Raw genomic sequence first — 20052 nt, 5'->3', positions numbered from 1 at the left:
TTCTCACCATGTTTCTGGGCCTCTTGGGCCCCTGGAGGGCATTTTGGATCACTTTGAAGGGAAAAAAAAAATCAAAAAAATTGTTTGGAACTCAAGGGGGATTCAAACATGATGAAAATGTTTTTTGTGGGTTTTTCGTGCTATGTGGTCATGTTCTAGCAGAGTTTCTTCCTGACGTTTTGCCAGCATCTGTGGCTGGCATCTTCCAATCACAGATGCTGGCGAAACGTCAGTAAGAAACTCTGCTAGAACATGGCCACATAGTCCAAAAAACCCACAAAAAACTATGGATGCCGGCCATGAAAGCCTTTGACTTCACATGATGAAAATGTCCTCCACAGCTCAAGGAAAAGAAATAGGACCCCACAAAAATGGCCCTGAGGGGATCACATGTGGCCCTCAGGCAAAGCATTGAAAGGTAGTAAGTAGCAGGCTTGTTTCCCTCAAAACAGTGCAGCTGTATGTTTTGCTTTATATCTCAGCTCCTGGAAGAAGTTTACTTTAAAAAAAATTAAGCTGGAGAATCCTGGTTAACTAAACATAGGTTCATATCAACACTGTGTAGCATGTCTAGAATCAGAATAAGATCTGGGGAGCTTGGTAATAATATGGCAGTTGCTCTCAAGTAGAAATTACACAGATTTTAAAAGCAAAGCTTTTTTCTACTACATGTTTCATGCAACTTTTAATAATAATTTCTACCAATCTGTCAGGGGCAGATGTGGAGTTTGACTGTCTTGTTTCTTCCTTTATTTATACTTTCATAGTTCTCTGTTTTGAATTGAAATGTAAGTTTTTATTTTTTCCTTGGGGAGTTTGATAACATTCATATCTCACACCAGACTGCACTTGATTATGTTGCTAGACACATGTCTTACACAGTAAACATATTGTGTTGCAGTGTAGTGAATTGGATCATTCATCAGTGTTGCTGAAGGAGAGAGAAATTATGGCTAGTGCACCACATGTTGACTCCATGGACTTTTTGTGGTTCCCATATCTGCACAGGACCCCACAAGCCCCCACACTCTCCCCAAAACATCAAAAAGCCTCACCTGAAGATTTCCAAGAGTAATACATTCCAAATAGCCCGTTTTCAGATAGATGCTTTTATGTACTGAACATCAAACTTTCTTCAAGTACCCTGAAACTGTGTGTCCTCCCCATATGAGCTGCAGCCTCTCATCCCCTCTGATTACTTTTAGCTGGATTCACATAGTGGCAGTGTTTATCACTCCACAAGTGCAGAGGATTTTTTCCTCCGGTTTTCAGGGTACATTGCGATTATGCATTGGGAAAGAAAATGATAGGTTGTTGTGTTATCATGCTTTCCTTTCATGGAGGTATCATTGTGTTTGGTTTGGTTGCAGACATAATGACTTTTTTCCAATTACAGATACTTAATCATGAATCAGCTTCAAGAAAGTTAATTTCTTTCCTGGAGCAGCCCTCCTGCACAACAACAGCCCTATAGTTGAATACTTAAATTAACTATGATTCAGCCTAACTTGGTTTATGTACCTGTATATGATTGAATTAACATGTTCATTGGTGTTAGATTGTATTCCACACATTGCCTCTAACTCTTGTTCCATTTTCTTTGACCTTTCTAGGGTTTTAAAAAAGTACTTGGAAATTCTGACTGGGAAGACTTGGAACAGGTACTGGAATCCAGGAGACATGTACATTAGAAGTATATGTTTCTAAGAGCACTTTTTTTTAATAATCCTTGGCTAAATTCATACTTTTTTCCTTATAAGATGCATGATACCATAAATACCAGATTAATTGTATCTGACCTCCTTGCCTTTGAATAGTTAGATGTTTTGGCTTTTCAGACCACATACAACAAAACCCTTACAGTGTTCTCAAGACAGTTTGTGTAGGCAAGCATATTTCTGTATTTGTGGAAAGAAAGTGATGTACAAAATGACATTTTTATACAATACTGATAAGACTGGGACCATCATGGAAAAGTACACTTTTGTTTAATCTATTCTCAGCTATAATATTTCCTTCATAGTTTATTAATTTCTGAAAGTAATTAAGGGAAACATCAGACTGAGGTCAACAAAATGAGCTTGAAACAATGAACAAAATCCAGTGGTGGACATCTAGTGATAAAAGTAGTTCTGGTGCTTGTATGAAGTTGTCTTCTATCTGCTCCTTCCTTTCACATTACTTATTCTTTAATTCTGGATGGTTTCCAAGCCTTCTAGAATATATATTTAGGGCACTTAGGGGCTGCATGGGGACAAAAATTGCTTCCTCCACCTGAATCTGTTGATGGAACATCTGCCAGCAGCTGTCTATTTTAAATGCTGGCTGCTGTAACATGGGGTTAGAGCTCCTGCTATTAACAAATTTATTTCAGTTCCTTTGAAAAGTTATGTCTTATACATCTTACTTTTTGGAAGAATAGTGATAACACACTTTATAGAACATGATTGCCCACAGTCCTGTGCTGTATTTTGCTAGCATTACCACTTTACTTCAAGAAAAATGCAGATTGTATCTGTAATATAAGTGTTACCAAGATGGTAACCCTGCGTCCAATCTATGCTACGTCAGCTGACAGGCAAAAATTCATATGACGGAGTGTCTCTCCAAAAAGCAAACTAGTACCTCGGGGAGAAAGCTTGAAAATATTTAAGCTGAGCAGCTTAAAGAGTTACAACAGTGTTGTGTAAGAGTTCATTGAGAATAATCCTTCAGATGTATAAAGAGTTTATCATGTATTCTTACATGGTAGGGGGTTGGACTGGATGGCCCTTGAGGTCTCTTCCAGCTCTATGATTCTTTGATCAGTTATCAGATTTGTATATAAATGAGTGTCGAAGAAAAAAAAGGAAAATAGTACAATGATTTGACATTGTTTTTTTCTAACACAAATGACAAATGCTTTTACAGCCCCCCTCCCATGTAGGGTTGCCGTAATTCTCTTCCACAAAACCAGGACAAAGTGTAGGAAAAATGTAGGACATGATGTAGGATAAAATGTAGGACAAATTGTATGACATTCAAGAAAAATGGGAGACACGACCAATTAAAAGCCAAAAACATTAATAAAAAACAATATAAATTCATGCTTCTCAGTCATGCTCAAAAAGGGGAACATTTTGACATTCTTCCTGGATAAAAGGTTGGGATGTAGCTTTGTGTGGTTTGTGTGTTGGACTAGGACTCTGGAGACCAGGGTTCAATTCCCTGCCTATTGGGTGACCTCAAGCAAGTCACACTCTCTCAGCCTCCTCAGCGGAAAGCCATGGCAAACCTCCTCTGAACAAATCTTGCCAAGCAAACCCCAGGATAGGTTTGCTTTAGGGTCTCCATAAGGCGGAAAACAACTTGAAGGTACACAACAGCAAATAACAACTGAATGCTGTACTTTTAACTGCAGTGGAGGGTCCAGCATGGTGTAGTCCAAGGTCATCCAGTCCTGAGTATTGGACTAGGGACAATGGGAGACCAGGGTTCAAATCTCAGCTCAGCCATGGAAACCCACTGGATGACCTTGGACAAGTCACTCTCTCTCAGCCTCTCTGGGGAAGATAAAGGCAACCCCCCTTCTGAAGGAACTTGCCTAGGAAACTCTATAGGGGCATCATAAGTCAGAAAGGAGTTGAAGGCACACAACAACAACAACAGAAGAGGAGGAGGAGGAAGAGGTGGGAGGAGGAGAAAAGAGGAGGAGGAGGAGTAAGAGAAATAAGAGGAAAAGGAGAAATAAGAAGAATAGGAGAAAGAAGATAAAAATGAGGAGGGGGGGAGAAAAAAGAGGAGGAGTAAGAAGAAGAGGAGGAGGAGGAGAAACAGGAGAAGAATTAATGGTTAAGGAGGAGGAGATGGCGGCGGCAGAGGAGGCAGGAGCCAGGACTGGCTCTAAACCCGGGCCAGGACATTCAAAATGGCTAAAAACTGTGAATGTCCCAGCAGAATCCAGGATATGGCAACCCTACTCCCATGCATATGGCTGCCAAGTGAAACTAATGTTGCAGACATTGTTGAAGTGGACTCCATCTTTCAGGACACTCAGTTCTTGCTGTAACTGACAAATGTGACTAACCCTCTGGTAGTCCTGGTATAATGAGATTCCAATTATACTTGCTTTCCTGGTTCCCACCTCTACTCTGTTCATTGTGTTCTCTGCTGTGTATTGAGGTGAGAGGATAGTTTCTGTTAGCTGCCTTGAGACTTCCGTGGTAAGGTGGGCTATAAAATTAGAAATAAAAATATGCAGGTATATGTTTGATATGGAAAAGTGGCTAATTATGTAAGCGTTATATTTAACCTGAATTGGCATACTCAGACTGACTTAATACAGCTTAATAGCTTAGAAATTTCTTGTACTTTCTGTATTTCGTACATACCAGGATTTAGTCTGTTCTCAACTTGATTTATAGGAAGAGCCAGTTAAGTTACTTCCTTGTGTTTGTGTATATTTATTTGAATAAAATAGATTTCTACATGTAGAATTCTAAGTGCTTCTTGATTCTAGCTAGCATTGTCTGCATTGTCTGAACATTTTTATGTTCCAGGAGTCACCAGAGATAGGTCTCTTAAATTTCTTTCGACCAGACAGTACATCTGTACCTGCCAGACCACCATCAGACCAGCTTTCCAACCTTATTAAAACTAGACTTCATTATCCTGAAACCTTTGACCACTCATTTCATCAGGAAAGGTTAGACTGATTCCTAATTTTAATTTTTAAGAATTTTAGATGCTGATCTGTGTGCAAATATTTTAAAAAGCTGAATAATTATATGATGTAACTGCACTAGAAAAAATGGAAATACACTGTTCTTTTAATAGTTATCTTCATTTTTAACTCATGAAGGTTGTTACATAGTCCTCTATTAAAGTGCACTATAAATCACACCTGTACTGATTCAAGAGGATTCAGCAGAGTATTCATATTTTGAGTCAAATGTAGCTATTGAAAATATATGAGAAACTCTCATAAGTAAAATCTGATTGTTTTTATAACTTTCACCAACCAAAACACAGACCTGTAATTCATCAAATAACAAAATTCCCCAAATACAGGTTTCTGAAAAAGTCATGGGAGTAAGTAATAGGATAAGGTGCAATCAGTGGGTTGGATCCAAATTTGCATTTAGTGTGGCTTTGCTGTTGCTGTAGTAAGTGTGTTAGGCAGCCATTCTGTTTTCCACCACAGCACTGTGCTGTGTGAACAGATGTTCCAGAGTGTTGAAATATCCTGAAAAACATCATAGAAAGTGCTGCTGGGATCTGTGTGGAAAGGAGGGAAGATTGTGGGTAGACTATTCTCCTCCTCTAATGAGAGGTCAGCGTTGGATTCTAATCTCTCCTGCAATGGAAGAAGCCCTTCCATTCATAGAGAGTATGTATTGATCTAGTACATTGCCTTGTTCACTGGAGCAGTATAGGTGAGCTCTCTAGTCAAAAATCAGGTAGATTGCACTGATACATGACTAGATAAAATACAGCATTATCACTCTTCATATTATCCTCACTCTCCGCAAAATCCCAAATAAATGTTACCCAGACAAGTATATTTATCTTTGCCATTTGGTTTCCAATATGCACAATCTTATTTTTGTGTTGATTATTTTCAGAAAATGAGTTGGTACTTATCTTGAATGTTCATTCTTGGATGGCCTGGAGGAGCAATCTACAAACGTAGGATTATCTCTTGCAGGCCAGCACCCATCGTAGAAGTTCCAAAGTCCAAGATTGTTTTCCCATTAATACTGTTTTTTCTGTTAATATGGCTGACTCATATACCTTCACATCAGAGTCTTTATAAAATGTGCCTAAGAACCTCACCTGATGATATGCTGCAGTAGTTGTCTTCTTCTCACTTATTATGCTTATAACTTCTTATTCCTTTAACTAATGATGATGATGCAGCCACATTTAGGATGGAGGTGGATTGCTCCTCCAGGCCATCCAAGAATGAGCCTTCATGGTAAGTATTAATCTCATTTTCTGGATGTCCTCCTGGATGAACAATTCACAACAGTTGAGGTGTACCTAAGCTCCCCTGTCTTGAGTAGGTGTGGCTATCCCAGACTACATCACTGACTGCAAGACAGTCTGCTCAAAGGCAGCTTATGCTGACATATTTGTCTATTTTATAGTGTCTTATAGATGTTGATGACTTTCCACCCCGCTGCTGTTTTTTTTATTACTGTTGCAAACAAGGAAGCCATCACAGAAGAATAAATTTCCAGTGTAGAGCTTCATGTGATCTTTTAAGCACTGCCTGAATTTTGCATTCATCCAGATTCCTAAATGCAGTTTCACCCGCTTTGGGGATTATTGCATGAGAAATGAAAGCAGAAATTGGTCCATCAACCAAGGAGACCTTATGATACCGATGTTTTCCTTCCTATAAAACTATAGCTTCTGACTATACATACCATAGAAGTCTCTTCATATTTGATGGGAATTCCCATTGGCAATAATCCTTGAGAATTCCTGGAGAACAGGAGAAATCCCAGCAGACTGGAAGAGGGCAAATGTTGTCCCCATCTTCAAAAAGGGGAAAAAAGAGGATCCCATCAATTATTGTCCAGTTAGTCTGACATCTATACCAGGAAAGATTCTAGAGCAGATCATTAAACAGAGAGTCTGTGAACATCTAGAAAGTATTGCCATAATCACAAAAAGTCAACATGGGTTTCAGAGAAAGAAGTCATGCCAGACAAATCTGATCTCTTTCTTTGATAAAACTACCAGCTTGGTAGATGAAGGGAATGCTGTGGATATAGTATATCTTGATTTCAGTAAGGGCTTTGACAAGGTTCCCCATAACATTCTTGCAAACAAGCTTGAAAAATGTGGGTTAGACAATGTAACTGTTACATGGATTTGTAATTGGTTGACTGACCGAACCCAAAGGGTGCTCAACAATGGCTCCTTTTCATCCTGGAGAGAAGTGACCAGTGGGGTCCCAAAGGGTCTGTCCTGGGCTCAGTGCTATTCAACATCCTTATCAATGACTTGGATGACAGAATTAGGGGTATACTTATCAAATTTGCAGATGACACCAAGTCAGGTGGAGTAGCTAATACCCTAGAGGACAGGATCAAAATTCAAAATGACCTGAACAGACTAGAAATCTGGGCCAAAGCCAACAAAATGAATTTCAACATGGAGAAATGCAAAGTACTGCACCTAGGGCAGAAAAATGAAATGAACAGATATAGGATGCGTGACACATGGATGAACGAGAGACTACATGTGAAAGTGATCTGGGAGTCCAAGAAGACCACAAATTGAACATGAGTTAACAGTGCGACGCAACAGCTAACAGGCCAATGCGATTTTAGGGTGCATCAATAGATGTATAGTGTCTAGATCAAGAGAAGTAATAGTGCCACTATTCTGCTCTGGTCAGACCCCACCTGGAATATTGTGTCCGGTTCTGGGCACCACAATTTAAATGGATGTTGAGAAACTGGAGCGTGTCCAAAGGAGGGTGACTAAAATGGTGAAGGGTCTGGAAACCATGCCCTATGAGGAATGACATAGGGAGCTGGGTATGTTTAGCCTGGACAAGAGAAGGTTAGGAGGTGATATGATAGCCCTGTTTAAATACTTGAAGAGATGTCACATTGAGGAGGGAGCTAACTTGTTTTCTGCTGCTCCAGAGACTAGGACGCAGAGCAATGGTTGCCAGCTACAGGAAAAGAGATCCCACCTCAACATTAGGAGGAACTTCCTGACAGTAAGGGCTTTTCGACAGTGGAACACACTCCCTCGAAGTGTAATGGAGTCTCCTTCCTTAGAGGTCTTTAAACAGAGGCTGGATGGCCATCTGTCAGGAATGCTTTGATTTATATTTCCTGCATGGCAGGGTGTTGGACTGGATGGCCCTTGCCGTCTCTTCCAGCTCTATGATTCTGTGATTCTAATCAACCATGAATGAATGCAAACAAACAAACAAAAAACCCAAAAAAACATCCAGCTGGCTAGGTGGGAAGTGTAAAAACTGAGGTTTAGGCACAGGAGTCAACAATCTTAATGGAAAAAGAATCTTGGACTTTGGAACTGCTGCTACTGATGCTGCCATGCCGGGAGTAACCTAATTTGTGGATTGCTCCTCCATGCCATCCAGAAAGTGTTGGTGTTATGCTCTGTGGCTCATTCAGTGTCAGAAGTATCAGGACAGTGTTGCTAATGAAACTTTCCTTTTACAGCCTTTGTATAGTTCCGGTTACACTTCTACTTTCAAATTGCTCTCAGACTGATGTTGATGTAATCATTGATCTGCGGCATAAAGCAAGGTAATTTTCCAAAGTTGAATCTTTATGTTAGTAAAGCAAATGATTATTAGACCTTCTCCTGTGGCCACCAGCATGTCTCTATTTAAAGCAGAAACATTCTTCTGTTTAAATGCATAGTATCTGCAGCTATAAATCACTAATTCCTGGGAAAAGTTCATTGAAGTTCGTTGAAAAGCTTTAAACTGGAAACGTTCTGTACATTTCACCTTAACAAAGAACCTTGTCAAACTGTTTCCATGCCATGTGGAAGGTTGCAATAGTGAGAGGAATAGTCAGGATCTCTCAAGTCCTTGTTGTTAGGACAGCATAGAAAATGGCAACTACATAATTCATGCACAAGAATGGGCCTCTTTCTACATGTGTGCATTTATTGATCTGAAACACATACAAATCTATTCTTTGCACATCTGTTTTTGTGAGGTATATGGCAGATCCAGAAATGTACTGCCTAAAATGCTAAACCATGTATTGTTAAAAAAATCTTTTGGTCAGTAAGATTGATATAGTACAGGAGAAAGTATGGACAAAACATGGTACACATTGAAGAAAGTGTGATAGAACAATGTTGTAAATTAAACAAGTAAGCAATTAAATGTTTGTCCTGGAGTTCTAGAGTTTACAGTTTTCCATTAACATCACTGGAAATACCTCAGAGAGGAATTCTTATTAAATGAAATCGAGAGAAATCAGACCCTTTTCATTATCATGGCGTCTGGATTTATCCCCCTGATGACCATTCTCTTCCCCACTTCCAGAATAAGACTGCACCTTTAATTTTGCTACTCTTCTGTGGCACTTTTCAAAAATGATCCAGTTTGAGATCAAAAAACTGTAACATACAAAAGGGAATATGATTCCATGTGTGTATCACCCTTGCTTAATCTAAACAACCAAGTAATTTGCATTTAGGATTGTGTGATCTTGCAAAATTAATAACTAATATTCCTACCATATATTGTAATTATTGTCTGCTAAAAAAGCAAGGCTTATAGAAGAATGAAATTAATTTTGTAAGTAAATGTATTGAAAGGAAACAAATTTTAATGTGTAAAACTGAAATTTCTTGTAACACAAATAAATTAAAGGAGCACTAAGCTAGTTTAGTTGTATTGACTTAATTTTATTCCCATTGTATTTTTGATTCCTAGAAACTGTTAATTTGCCTGTGCCATGTGTTTATGCTCCTTTTTGGACAAGAAGGTGAAATATGACATGTCTCTGTGTTTGTTTGTTTTTTGATTCTTTTCTTTTCTAGTGCAGAAACACTTGAAATCCATGGTTCTTTTACCTGGCTTGGAAAAACACAATACAAACTTCAGGTGAAAAGCCAAGAAGTGTGTACTCTACAGTTAAAGGCCTGTTTTGTTCGTACTGGAGTTTATAATCTTGGAACGCCGCGAGTATTTGCCAAGCTTTCAGATCAGGTTACTTTGTTTGAAACAAGCCAACAGAACTCAATGCCTGCACTGATCATCATCAACAATATTTGACTAGCTGAAAGATTATTTTAAAAACCAAAAAGGAGTTTGAATGCTGTTGATAACTGGATTTCTTTCAGTGGGCAGCCGTGGCATAGAACCTGTTAAACGATGCAGATAAAATACAAGCCTATTATGATTACTTGTCTTTTTCTGTTTCATAACGCCAGGCATATTGGACTGACAGTTAATGTCTTTAAAATTTCTTAAGTTAAAATGCAATATTCAGGCAAATTGAAGACACCTCAAAACAAAATTGGAGAATTGTTGTATAACTTAGCTCCTAGCCCAATGCAGCATTACTGCTGTGAAAATGTAGAGCATGTCTTAATATTTGTGGAGGAGGCAATTCAGGAGAAAGACCTTGTTGGCATGGGGAGGGGTTCAAGCCATCTGTTCTTAATTATGTTATTTCTGTGAAGTTCAATAAGATATAAACAAATCTCTTCAGTTATTCATTTTCACTTTTCAAGTTGAGGCTACTTTTTTCATGTATTGATAGCCAAGTCCTTATTGGCAACTGCATACAGTACTTAATATTCTTTTAAAAAATGAAACTAGTTTGGATATTTTCTCCTTCATCTCAGTACAAAATGCACTATTTCACAACCATGAACTGTTTGTCATTTAAACTCATTAACTTTATTATGTAACTATAACAATTTAATTGATCTGTTTAAAAAAATCCAGTTAATTAAGCTTTTCAAGAAATGTATTATATTTATAACAAATGTGCTGTAAATAGAATAAAATGTGCACTGTATTTACTGTACTGATGTATTTCATAAGTTTCTGAAATCCTGGAAGAGATTAAGGTAAGTGTCCATTATTACTTGATGGTTAACACTGGTTTAAATAACACTTCTCCTGCTTCAGCCAGGTGTAAGTGGAGTAGGCAGGCCCATTCCATCAAGCTTGCATAGGAACCATTTTTATTTGGCTTCTTTTCTCTCTGAAATCTCTCCTCCTATGTCCATTGCTGTCATAATTCACTCCCTGAACAATTCAGACGAAAATGAGGAGGCAGCCTTCCAAGAATGTGCTGCTCCTGCTGTTGACGGTCTCTCTGAGTCCTGGAAGCTGGGAGCTGAGGTGGCGGGAGTCCCTGTATGGGGAGCCCTGGTGACATAGTGGTTAAATGCCAGTCCTGCAGCCACAATGTTCTAAGTTGGATCCCGGAGGGCTCCAAGGTAAAATCAGACTCCCATCCTTTCATAAGTCAGTGAAATCTGTACGCAGCTTGTTGGGAGTAATTGGCTTACATATTGTAAACCACTTAGGGAGTGCTTGTTCACTGATAAAGCAGTATAGAAATATACAGTCTTCCCTCCGTTCTCGCGGTTTTCAGACTTGTGTCTCTCGTTTATGCGCGAGGGACAAATTGAGGGGAAAGAATGGAGCATGTACCTGTGCGCCTATATTCAAGCCATTGGGGCTTGAATATAAGTGAAACTCCATTTTCCCAAGGGGGTCCGGAATGGATCTCCCACAACAAAGGAGGGGCAACTGTATTGCTATTGCTATTGCTGTTCCCCCGTAGGAAGTGGCAGAGTCTGAAGGCACTGAGGATAGGCCCCTATCCTTTGCTGAGCAATGAAGAGAGGAACACTAGTAGCAGTGGCTGTTAAGACAATGATTAATTAGGCACCTAGTGGTGTTGCCCATAAATCTCCCAGCAGCCCAGTGTCATTTGTACTTCTTGACTGTGATCTGGCTTGCTTTGATGGCTTCATTTACTCCTTGTTAGCTTATGGCAGGGGGTAGGCAACCTTTTTGAGCCGGGGGCTGGGTTGCTGTCCCTCAGACAACTGGGGAGGCCAAAACCAAAAAATAAATAAATAGTTTTTAAAAAATTAAATATATAAATAAACCGGGACAAATATAGGACAAAATTTTCAAATGGAGGACACTTTTTTAAAATGGAGGACACATGAAAAATTTGCTGATTTTTTAAAAAAAACGTTAATATAAATGCATGTTTCTGAGGCTTCTATAGACAATTGCCCCCAAAAGGCCCCAGCGGCAATCGGCGGCAGGACCGGGCTGGGGCCGGTCCCAAGGCCTCGCCGGGCCAGATCTGGCCCGCGGGCCGTAGGTTGCCTACCCCTGGCTTATGGTATCTGGACTGCTGACTTGCTATAATGACTCCTGGACCAACTGACTACCACACTTTCATTTTGCCCTCCATTTTGGGAGAATAAGCTGTGAGTAACCTTTCTTGAATTGACTGTTCTAGCATTATAACCTGCTTCCTAAGATGATTGATAACTGGACAATAAAGCAGTTGTAGAAATGTGCTTCCTAGGATAATGGATAACTGGAGAATAGGATGATTATTAATTTGTTTGTTTGTTTGTTTATTGTATTTATACCCCTCCCTAAAGCATTTGCAGAACTGTATGGTGTAGTGGTTTGAGTGTTAGACTGCAACTATGGAGAACAGAGTTCAGTTCCCAGCTGGGCCATGAAATCCACTGGGTGTCCTTCGGCAAGTCACATGCCCTCAGCCTTAGGGGAAGGCAGTGGCATAACTGCTCTGAATAAATCTTGCCAAGAAATACCCATGATAGATTTGCCCTTAGGGTCACCATAAGTTGGAAATGACTTGAAGGCACACAATGACAACAAGATAAGTTAGTGCCTATGTTTTATTCACTTAATATTCCTTTCCAATTCTGTTTTCACTGTATTGGTTCTGTATTGTTCTTGAGCTTGTGGTCATAATCCTTTTAAATTTGCAGTTTAGGAAGGGACATCTAGAATATTCAGCCAGAGAACCCTTAGACATCAGTGAACTACAAATCCCAAAATCCAACAGAAGGCAGTCAGAGTAGTTAAAATGGAATACCAACACTTCAAGAGTGTAGTGCGATAATCTTCACAGTTATAGCACTATGATTCCACAATAAAGGCCTTGGCTGCATCCAATGAAATCCCAAGGTTTCCAGTCTGGAGAGGCACTAGAACTCTCTAGTCCTTCTAGTACCCTCCCGTAAATGCACAGCCCAAGATTGCATAGGATGTTGTCATGGCAGTTAAAGTGGAATGTACTGTATTGTAAATCTGCTGTGTAAAAGGGCCTGTAGTCCAGCATCCTGATTCAAACTAAAACACCTTTGGGAATCCCACAAGCAAGATATTAGGCCAATACCACTCTACTACTTTTGTTCCTCATCAACAAGGGTTCAGTGAGTGATTAAGCAACTAATATAGAACCATCAAGAGATACCATCAAGACACAGATACCAAAGACTATACCCACACTTGCTTTTGCAAACAGAAGCACTTTACTTCAACAATTTACTTCAAAAGTAGCAGACTTCATATCTGTACTGTCTGTACATTGCCTTCCTTATTTAATTATTATAGTTCCTTGCTCTAATCCAGAGGCTGAGAAGAGAGTTTTACACAGGCCTACTAGTAGTCAGCTGCAAACATTGCAGCAAGCAGAACACATCCAAAATAAAATGGCAGTGCAAACTACACCAGAGCCATAGAGATCCGTCCCATTGCTACCCCTCCCCCGGACCAGCCAACTGCCTCTCGGAACCAGCAGCCAGAGCAGTTGACCGGCAAAGTCTGAGGGAAACTGAGATCATGCAACTGCAGCTCCTTTAATCTGAGCCCTGATATAACAGACTGTAATTGATGAAAGGAAAGAGGACCATGTTGTTCCTGGAATCTGACATCTACTTGGCCTTATTAGTGAAGCTCTGGCTCCTCCCAGTTAGTATGCATGTTGGTGCCTGGCCGTGTAGCTCTCAGAGACTAGTTCGTTCAGCCACGTCTTTTGATTTGAAAATGGTAAGAGGAAAACCTCCAGCTGGCCACCTCCTTAGTTTCATCCATGATAACCCTATCATAATAGTGCACCCGTGTGCAAAGAGATTTGAAGAAGGGCATACTCCAAGCATATACCTAGGAAAAAAAGTTTTTATCAGCGTGGACAGATTTGAGAGCAGCCTTCAGCCAGTAATGGTCCCAGCAGTTTTAGCAAAGTCACCAGCCTTGGTTAGTGCTGCTGTCTTTATCCACAGTAGTCGTATTGTACTAGTCATAAATGGAAGAGTTTATCTTTATTTTTATAAGGTACTAGATGTATGGTTGCCAGCAACAGGGATTAATAGTCCAGTTACTGAACTTTCACAGTATAGTTGTTGCTTCGATGGACAAAATCCTGTCTGTTACAATATGAGTACAGTTGTTGTGGCATATGACACAGGCAGTTTGGCCAGTGACAGTGAGATCTACTACTCCAAAAATGGAGGCTTTAAATTCGAACTGTTACTGGGAAGACCATACAAGGATGGCATAGTGCTTGGAGTGTACTATTTTGCTTCCTCATCTGAAATTGGATTGCTCCTCAATAGAACTGAAGGTAATTCATCTTTGATTCATTTTGTATATGGAGACCTAGAGTATATGTCCGGTGACACAGGCACACAATTTGATTTAACCCTTCACGATAAAGAAAAAGTTCTCAGCATAATGGCCCCTGGCCTAAGAGGTTTCATCATACTTTGGACCCATGACAACTTTGTGAGCTCTTCCAACAATGGCCAGACAATAGAAACCATCACTGTACTTCCCACAGACGCTTATCCTAACAAAACCTTCCCTACACACGACCAAGGTGTATGTTTTGTGGCTACCAGCAGTTCTGAGGTTGCAGCCCTCACCAAGAATCGACTTTTTTATGGAAGCCTGGATATGGTCTCTATCCAAATGGTGCTTCTTGGGGAAAAGAATGTGACCAAGCCTGATAGCATCTGTGAGGTGATGATGTTTGAAGACAGAGGAACACTTAGTATCATAAACCCCATCCACAGCAATTTTTCTGATTATTATAATTTCCATAAATGTACCATCAACATACAAGCTAGGCTCATGGATCTACGGCCACCAATGCAGCCTTGTCCAATAGAGATCCTTAGCGGTGAGTTTCATGAACACATGTATAACATTGATGTGAAGCAGGAACTTTCTTTCAATGTCACATTTGTGCCCAAGCCAGGCACTGGGGCACATCCTTATGTAACTGTGAGCAATCCACATGTGCTGGCATTCCAGGCACACATTCTGCAAGAAGGCTATACCTTTGATGGAAACCCTAAATATATCTTGCATATAAAACTGCTGGAACAACAGTTCTCAGGAATGGCTCATGAAGATTTTCAAAGTAACTATCCCACAGGCAAGGTGTCTTCCATCACTGTGGATGTTTACAATAAAGGTATATTCTGTATTGACATGCATCCGTTGACTGCTCTTATTGCCGTGGACTGCCCACCTAAGAAACATATCAGAATAGTTAGGACCACAAATGCATGCAGCAAAGGCCTCTTTAAGCCACGCCTGCTTCAAAATTTTACTTATACAATTGATAACCATATATACGATCCAAAGTTTCTTGGTAGAAAAGGTTTACCACAGGAGAACCTCAATGTCAGCTATCGTTACGACCTTTGGAGATGTCCTCTTCTCCTCTATTATGACAGTCCTTGGATTCCAACTCTTGAACTGTGGGAAAACGATGAGTTTGTGGAATATGTAGCTGCTGATTTTATACTCCTCGAAGTAAATGGAATGCATAATTATGATTATCTTCAGAACGAAGTAGAGGCAAATTGCATTTCAGGAGCTCAAAATTGGACCACTCAAATTGAACTGGATCCTGAGAACGATCCAACTACTGCATGGAACAGACAAAATTATGAGAGTTGCAAGCTATCGAGAGGAAATCATTCATTACCATCATCTGCCTCTAAGTATCAAATTCTAAACAAGAAGGAGGACAACAGAATAATATTTCCACAGTATAATGGCATTTATGTCTTCAAAGTCATTGTTGTAGATACAGAGTACAGCTACTGTGATCTAACAACAATTTTCAGCGTGTATGTACACGGTGCCCTCCCAAAGTCTGAGATCAATGTTGGTAAAACACTGGTTAGCTTCCTGGTTCTGATATTTGGCTCCATCTTGATGGTATACTTCTTCCCTATATTACTAAAGGAAAATGCAAGAATGAAATCTGTTTGGAACTGATACTTTTTTTGTTTTTCCAAGTTGAAAGATGTTACCATAGGGATAGTTTTAAAGTTTCATAAAGAGCACCAGTAAAAGCTATTTATATGGTGACCCAATCTTTTAAAGATAACTGTAATAAATGGAGTTTTATGAGATTTTAAAGGAATTTTAATGGCATTTTTAAAAATTCTCTGTCTTTAGACATAGCCATACATTTCACTGCAGGAATATGTAAGTTGACAAAGACCGTGTGTCCTGTTTTCAACACCAATCTTTCCATTTCACAATGATAAGGATGACTAATTTAATCTTTTGTTATGATGACTTAAACTAATTCTATTCAACCCTGTGCCAGTGGCTAGGCATCAGTACGATGGAACCTGTTCCTTATCCCTCCCCTCAGGGGCCTCTGTATCAGCAAAAAACCCAGCTCAGGAATGGATTCATTCTCACTGGGCATAAACTCCAATGATCCCAGTCTTCAAGCCAATCTGAGTTTCAACTGCTAAATAGTGGCCATGGCCATCTTGAAAAAAATATTTTAGCAGGGTAACTTGCCAGCATAGTGTAGTGTTTTGTGTGTTTTACTACAACTCTGGAGGCCAGGGTTCAAATCCTGGCTTGTCCAGATAAACCCACTGGATGATCTTGGACATGTCACACTCTCTCAGACTTAGAAGATGGCAATGGCAAACTCCCTCTGAAGAAACATGCCAAGAAAAACCCTTAAAAGGTTCGCCTTAGGATCACCCTAAGTGAGAAACAATTTGAAAGCACATTAACAACTTTCGTTTATATAAGTTACAATCCCTATATTTCTAGATAGACATAAAAATCTGTTTTTTACTTTTGTAAAAATGTAACAAAAAAATCCACAATGACACAGATGACCAATTTAATCTTGTGCTATGGTGACATATAGTAATTCTATTTAACAGTGTGTCAGTTGTCAGATATCAATGCAATGGCACTAACCCCCTCCCCACCACCAGGGTCTCCACATCACAAAAGCAGCTTAGGAAGGGATTCCCAGGCTTCCAGAGCCAGCTTGCCGCCATCAAAGGGAAATTATCAAATTCCACTCTATACTACTCCAGGATCCAGCTTTATGTTATTGTCATGTTTACTCTTGTCATCTTAAAATTAAAGTGTAGCTACCAGCGGAGAAGAGTGCTTTAATCCAATTAAAATGTTTGAGCTCTAGCAACCTATGTAAACCCAAGTGAAGTAAATATGTGTAGATATTATTAAAGTTTGTTGTATGTCTTTGAACCATTTCTGAGTTTTTGACATCCTAAGTAGACCCTATCATTGGATTTTTATGACAAAATTTGTTCATAGGGCGTTGTCTTTGCCTTCCTCTGAGGTCAAGAGAGTATGATTCACCCATGGTCACCCAGTGGTTTCTATGGCTGAGCAAGGATTCAAACTCTTGTCACACTCCAATACTCAAACCACTATACCATGCTGACTCTCCCACATGACCTTTATTATAAATTTATTATAAATTATTTATTATAAATTTCATAGAATCGTAGAGTTGGAAGAGACCACAAGGGCCATACAGTCTAACCCCCTGCCATGCAGGAACTCTCAATCAAAGCATTTCTGACAGATGGCCATCCAGCCTCTGTTTAAAGACCTCTGAGGAAGGTGACTCCACCACACTCTGGGGAAGTGTGTTCCACTGTCAAACAGCCCTTACTATCAGAGAGTTCCTCCTAATGTTGAGGTGGAATGTTCCAGGTCCTGTCCTCTGGAGCAGCAGAAAACAAGCTAGCTCCCTCCTCAATATGACATCCCTTCAAGTATTTAAACAGGGATATCATATCACCTCTTAACCTTCTCTTCTCCAGGCTAAACATCCCCAGCTCCCTTAGTCATTTCTCATAGAGCTTGGTTTCCAGACCCTTCACCACTTTAGTCGCCCTCCTTTGGACATGCTCCAGTTTTCAACATCTTTTTTGAATTGTGGTGCCCAGAACTGGACACAATATTCCAGGTGGGGTCTGACCAAAGCAGAATAGAGTGGCACTATTATTTCCCTTGATCTAGACACTATACTTTTATTGATGCAGCCTAAAATCGCATTGATGTTTTTAGCTGCCTCATCGCACTGTTAACTCATGTTCAATTTGTGGTCTATTTAGACTCCTAGATCCCTTTCACATGTAGTTTCATTCACCAGCTGTCCCCCATCCTATATCTGTGCATTTCATTTTTCCACCCTAAGTGCAGTACCTTACATTTCTCTGTGTTGAATTTCATTTTTTTGGCTTTAGCCCAGCTTTCTAGTCTTGATCCTGTCCTCTGGGGTATTTGCTACTCCACCTAATTTGGTATCATCTGTAAATTTGATAAGTATGCCCCCAATTCTGTCATCCAAGTCATTGATAAAGAAGTTGAATAGCACTGGGCCCAGGACAGACCCCTGTGGGACCCCACTAGTCACTTCTCTCCAGGTCACTTCTCTGCAGGATGAAACAAAACTATTGTTGAGCACCCTTTGTGTTTGGCTGGACAACTAATTACAAATCCATGTAACAGTTGCCTTGTCTAGTCCACATTTTACAAGCTTGTTTGCAAGAATGCTATGGGGAACCTTGTCAAAGGCCTTACTGAAATCAAGATATACTATATCCACAGCATTTCCTTCGTCTACCAAGCTGGTTGTTTTATAAAAAACAAACAAACAAACAAACAAACAAAAAGAGATCAGATTTGTCTGGCATGACTTCTTTCTCTGAAACCCGTGTTTAACTTTTTGTGATTATGGGATTGCCTTCTAGATGCTCACAGACTCTCTGTTTAATGATCTACTATAGAATCTTTCCTGATATAGATGTCAGACTAACTGGACAATGATTGTTGGGATCCTCTTTTTTCCCCTTTTTGAAGATGGGGACAATATTTGCCCTCCTCCAGTCTGCTGGGACTTCTGTTCTCCATGAATTCTCAAAGATTATTGCTAATGGCTCTGATATTACATTTGCCAGTTATTTTAATATTCTTGGATGTGATAATATTCTTGGTGTGATAATGTCCTCTGTCACCTGTTAGCATTTCGAATCTTCTTCATGCAGTGGCCCTGCCATTTCCATTTTCTTCCTTTTGCTGTGGACATATCCAACAAAGCCCTTTTTATTGTTCTTAACCTCTCTAGCAAGCTTGAGTTCATTCTTCACTTTAGCTTTTTTGACTTTACCGCTACACGTGCTTGCTATTTGACTGAATTCCTTTTTGGTGATTTCCACCTTTTTCCATTTCTTATACATGTTCCATTTAAAACTTAGCTCAGTTGAAAGTTCCTTAGTCATCCATCCTGGTTTCTTGAGACACCTCCCAATTTTTCGTCCTCACTGGAACTGTTTGAAATTGTGCCTTCAGGATTTCCTTTTTGGGAAACTCCCATCCGTCCACAACTCCCTTTTTTTAGTATTCCTGACCATGGAATCACCCTGAGTACTTCTCTAAGTTTACTGAAATCAGTTCTCCTAAAGTCTAGAATGCGTGTCTGACTATGCCAGGCTTCTCCTTTCCACTGTATAACAAATTCCAGGTGAACATGGTCACTTCCACCTAATGATGCCACCACGACTTGCACCCCATTAACCAAGTCATCCCTGTTAGCTAGGATCAGATCTAAAATAGCTGACCCCCTTGTTGCCTCTTCCACCTTTTGGACAGTGAAATTGTCTTTGAAGCCAGTGAGAAATTTGCTAACCTTGATGATTTGGCTGAGTTTGACTTCCAGCAATTATCAGGATATTTGAAGCCACCCATCACTACTACATCTCTCCTTTCTGAGTGTGTGGTCATCTGTTCTAGATTCTAGATTTCAACTGTTCTTTGAATATCCTACACTCAGAGTCAATCTTTCTCTTTCTTGATATCATTGCTTCCTAGGGATTCCAAACTGATATTAGTAAAATACCAATATATATACAGCATTACAAAAACAATATACCAGCAATAATATTGTCCACACAGAGACATACAGACTGCACTACCCATCAATGCAGTCTGATCAGTGTTCATCAATGCAGCCTTGCCAGTCCATATCATTTCAGCTTGAGGAAACTCAAGCCCCGTATTAGAGGACTGGGCGCTAGGCCTAGTCCTCTCCTTTGCGGCTTGAGTTTCCTCAGCCCAAAGGGAGTCCCTCCCCGGACTCCCTTCGGGCTGAGGAAACAAGCTGCGGAAGAGAGGACTGGACACTTGGAAAATACTGTAGACCTCCTAACTTCAAGAAAAATAAATCCTAA

General features: G+C 39.9%; 3 protein-coding genes across 11 annotated transcripts in view; all 3 read left to right on the top strand.

Annotated features, from left to right (window-relative positions):
* Positions 1-10520, top strand: part of TRAPPC8 (trafficking protein particle complex subunit 8) — a 115473-nt gene extending 104953 nt beyond the window's left edge. For 8 of the 9 annotated variants that reach the window (XM_042463172.1, XM_042463171.1, XM_042463175.1 and 5 more), the window contains 4 exons: positions 1614-1661; positions 4539-4684; positions 8193-8279; positions 9535-10520. In XM_042463172.1, coding sequence (XP_042319106.1) covers positions 1614-1661; positions 4539-4684; positions 8193-8279; positions 9535-9769 — 516 coding nt within the window. In that variant the 3' untranslated portion in view covers positions 9770-10520. The remainder of the gene's footprint in view (positions 1-1613; positions 1662-4538; positions 4685-8192; positions 8280-9534) is intronic. The other variant, XM_042463179.1, reaches the window with a different exon arrangement.
* The window catches only part of LOC121928461 (opsin-5-like), an 896145-nt gene that overhangs the window by 828148 nt on the left and 47945 nt on the right, over positions 1-20052 (top strand). The window lies entirely within an intron of this gene.
* CATSPERD (cation channel sperm associated auxiliary subunit delta) lies at positions 13364-15805 on the top strand. Its single transcript, XM_042464435.1, has one exon. The coding sequence runs from the start codon at positions 13406-13408 to the stop codon at positions 15803-15805; it is 2400 nt and encodes a 799-aa protein (XP_042320369.1). The 5' UTR covers positions 13364-13405.

Source organism: Sceloporus undulatus, chromosome 4, assembly GCF_019175285.1.
Source record: "Sceloporus undulatus isolate JIND9_A2432 ecotype Alabama chromosome 4, SceUnd_v1.1, whole genome shotgun sequence".
Taxonomy (NCBI): Eukaryota; Metazoa; Chordata; class Lepidosauria; order Squamata; family Phrynosomatidae; genus Sceloporus; species Sceloporus undulatus.
Note: the sequence above shows the minus strand (reverse complement) of the source record. Positions and strands in the feature narration are given on the sequence as shown.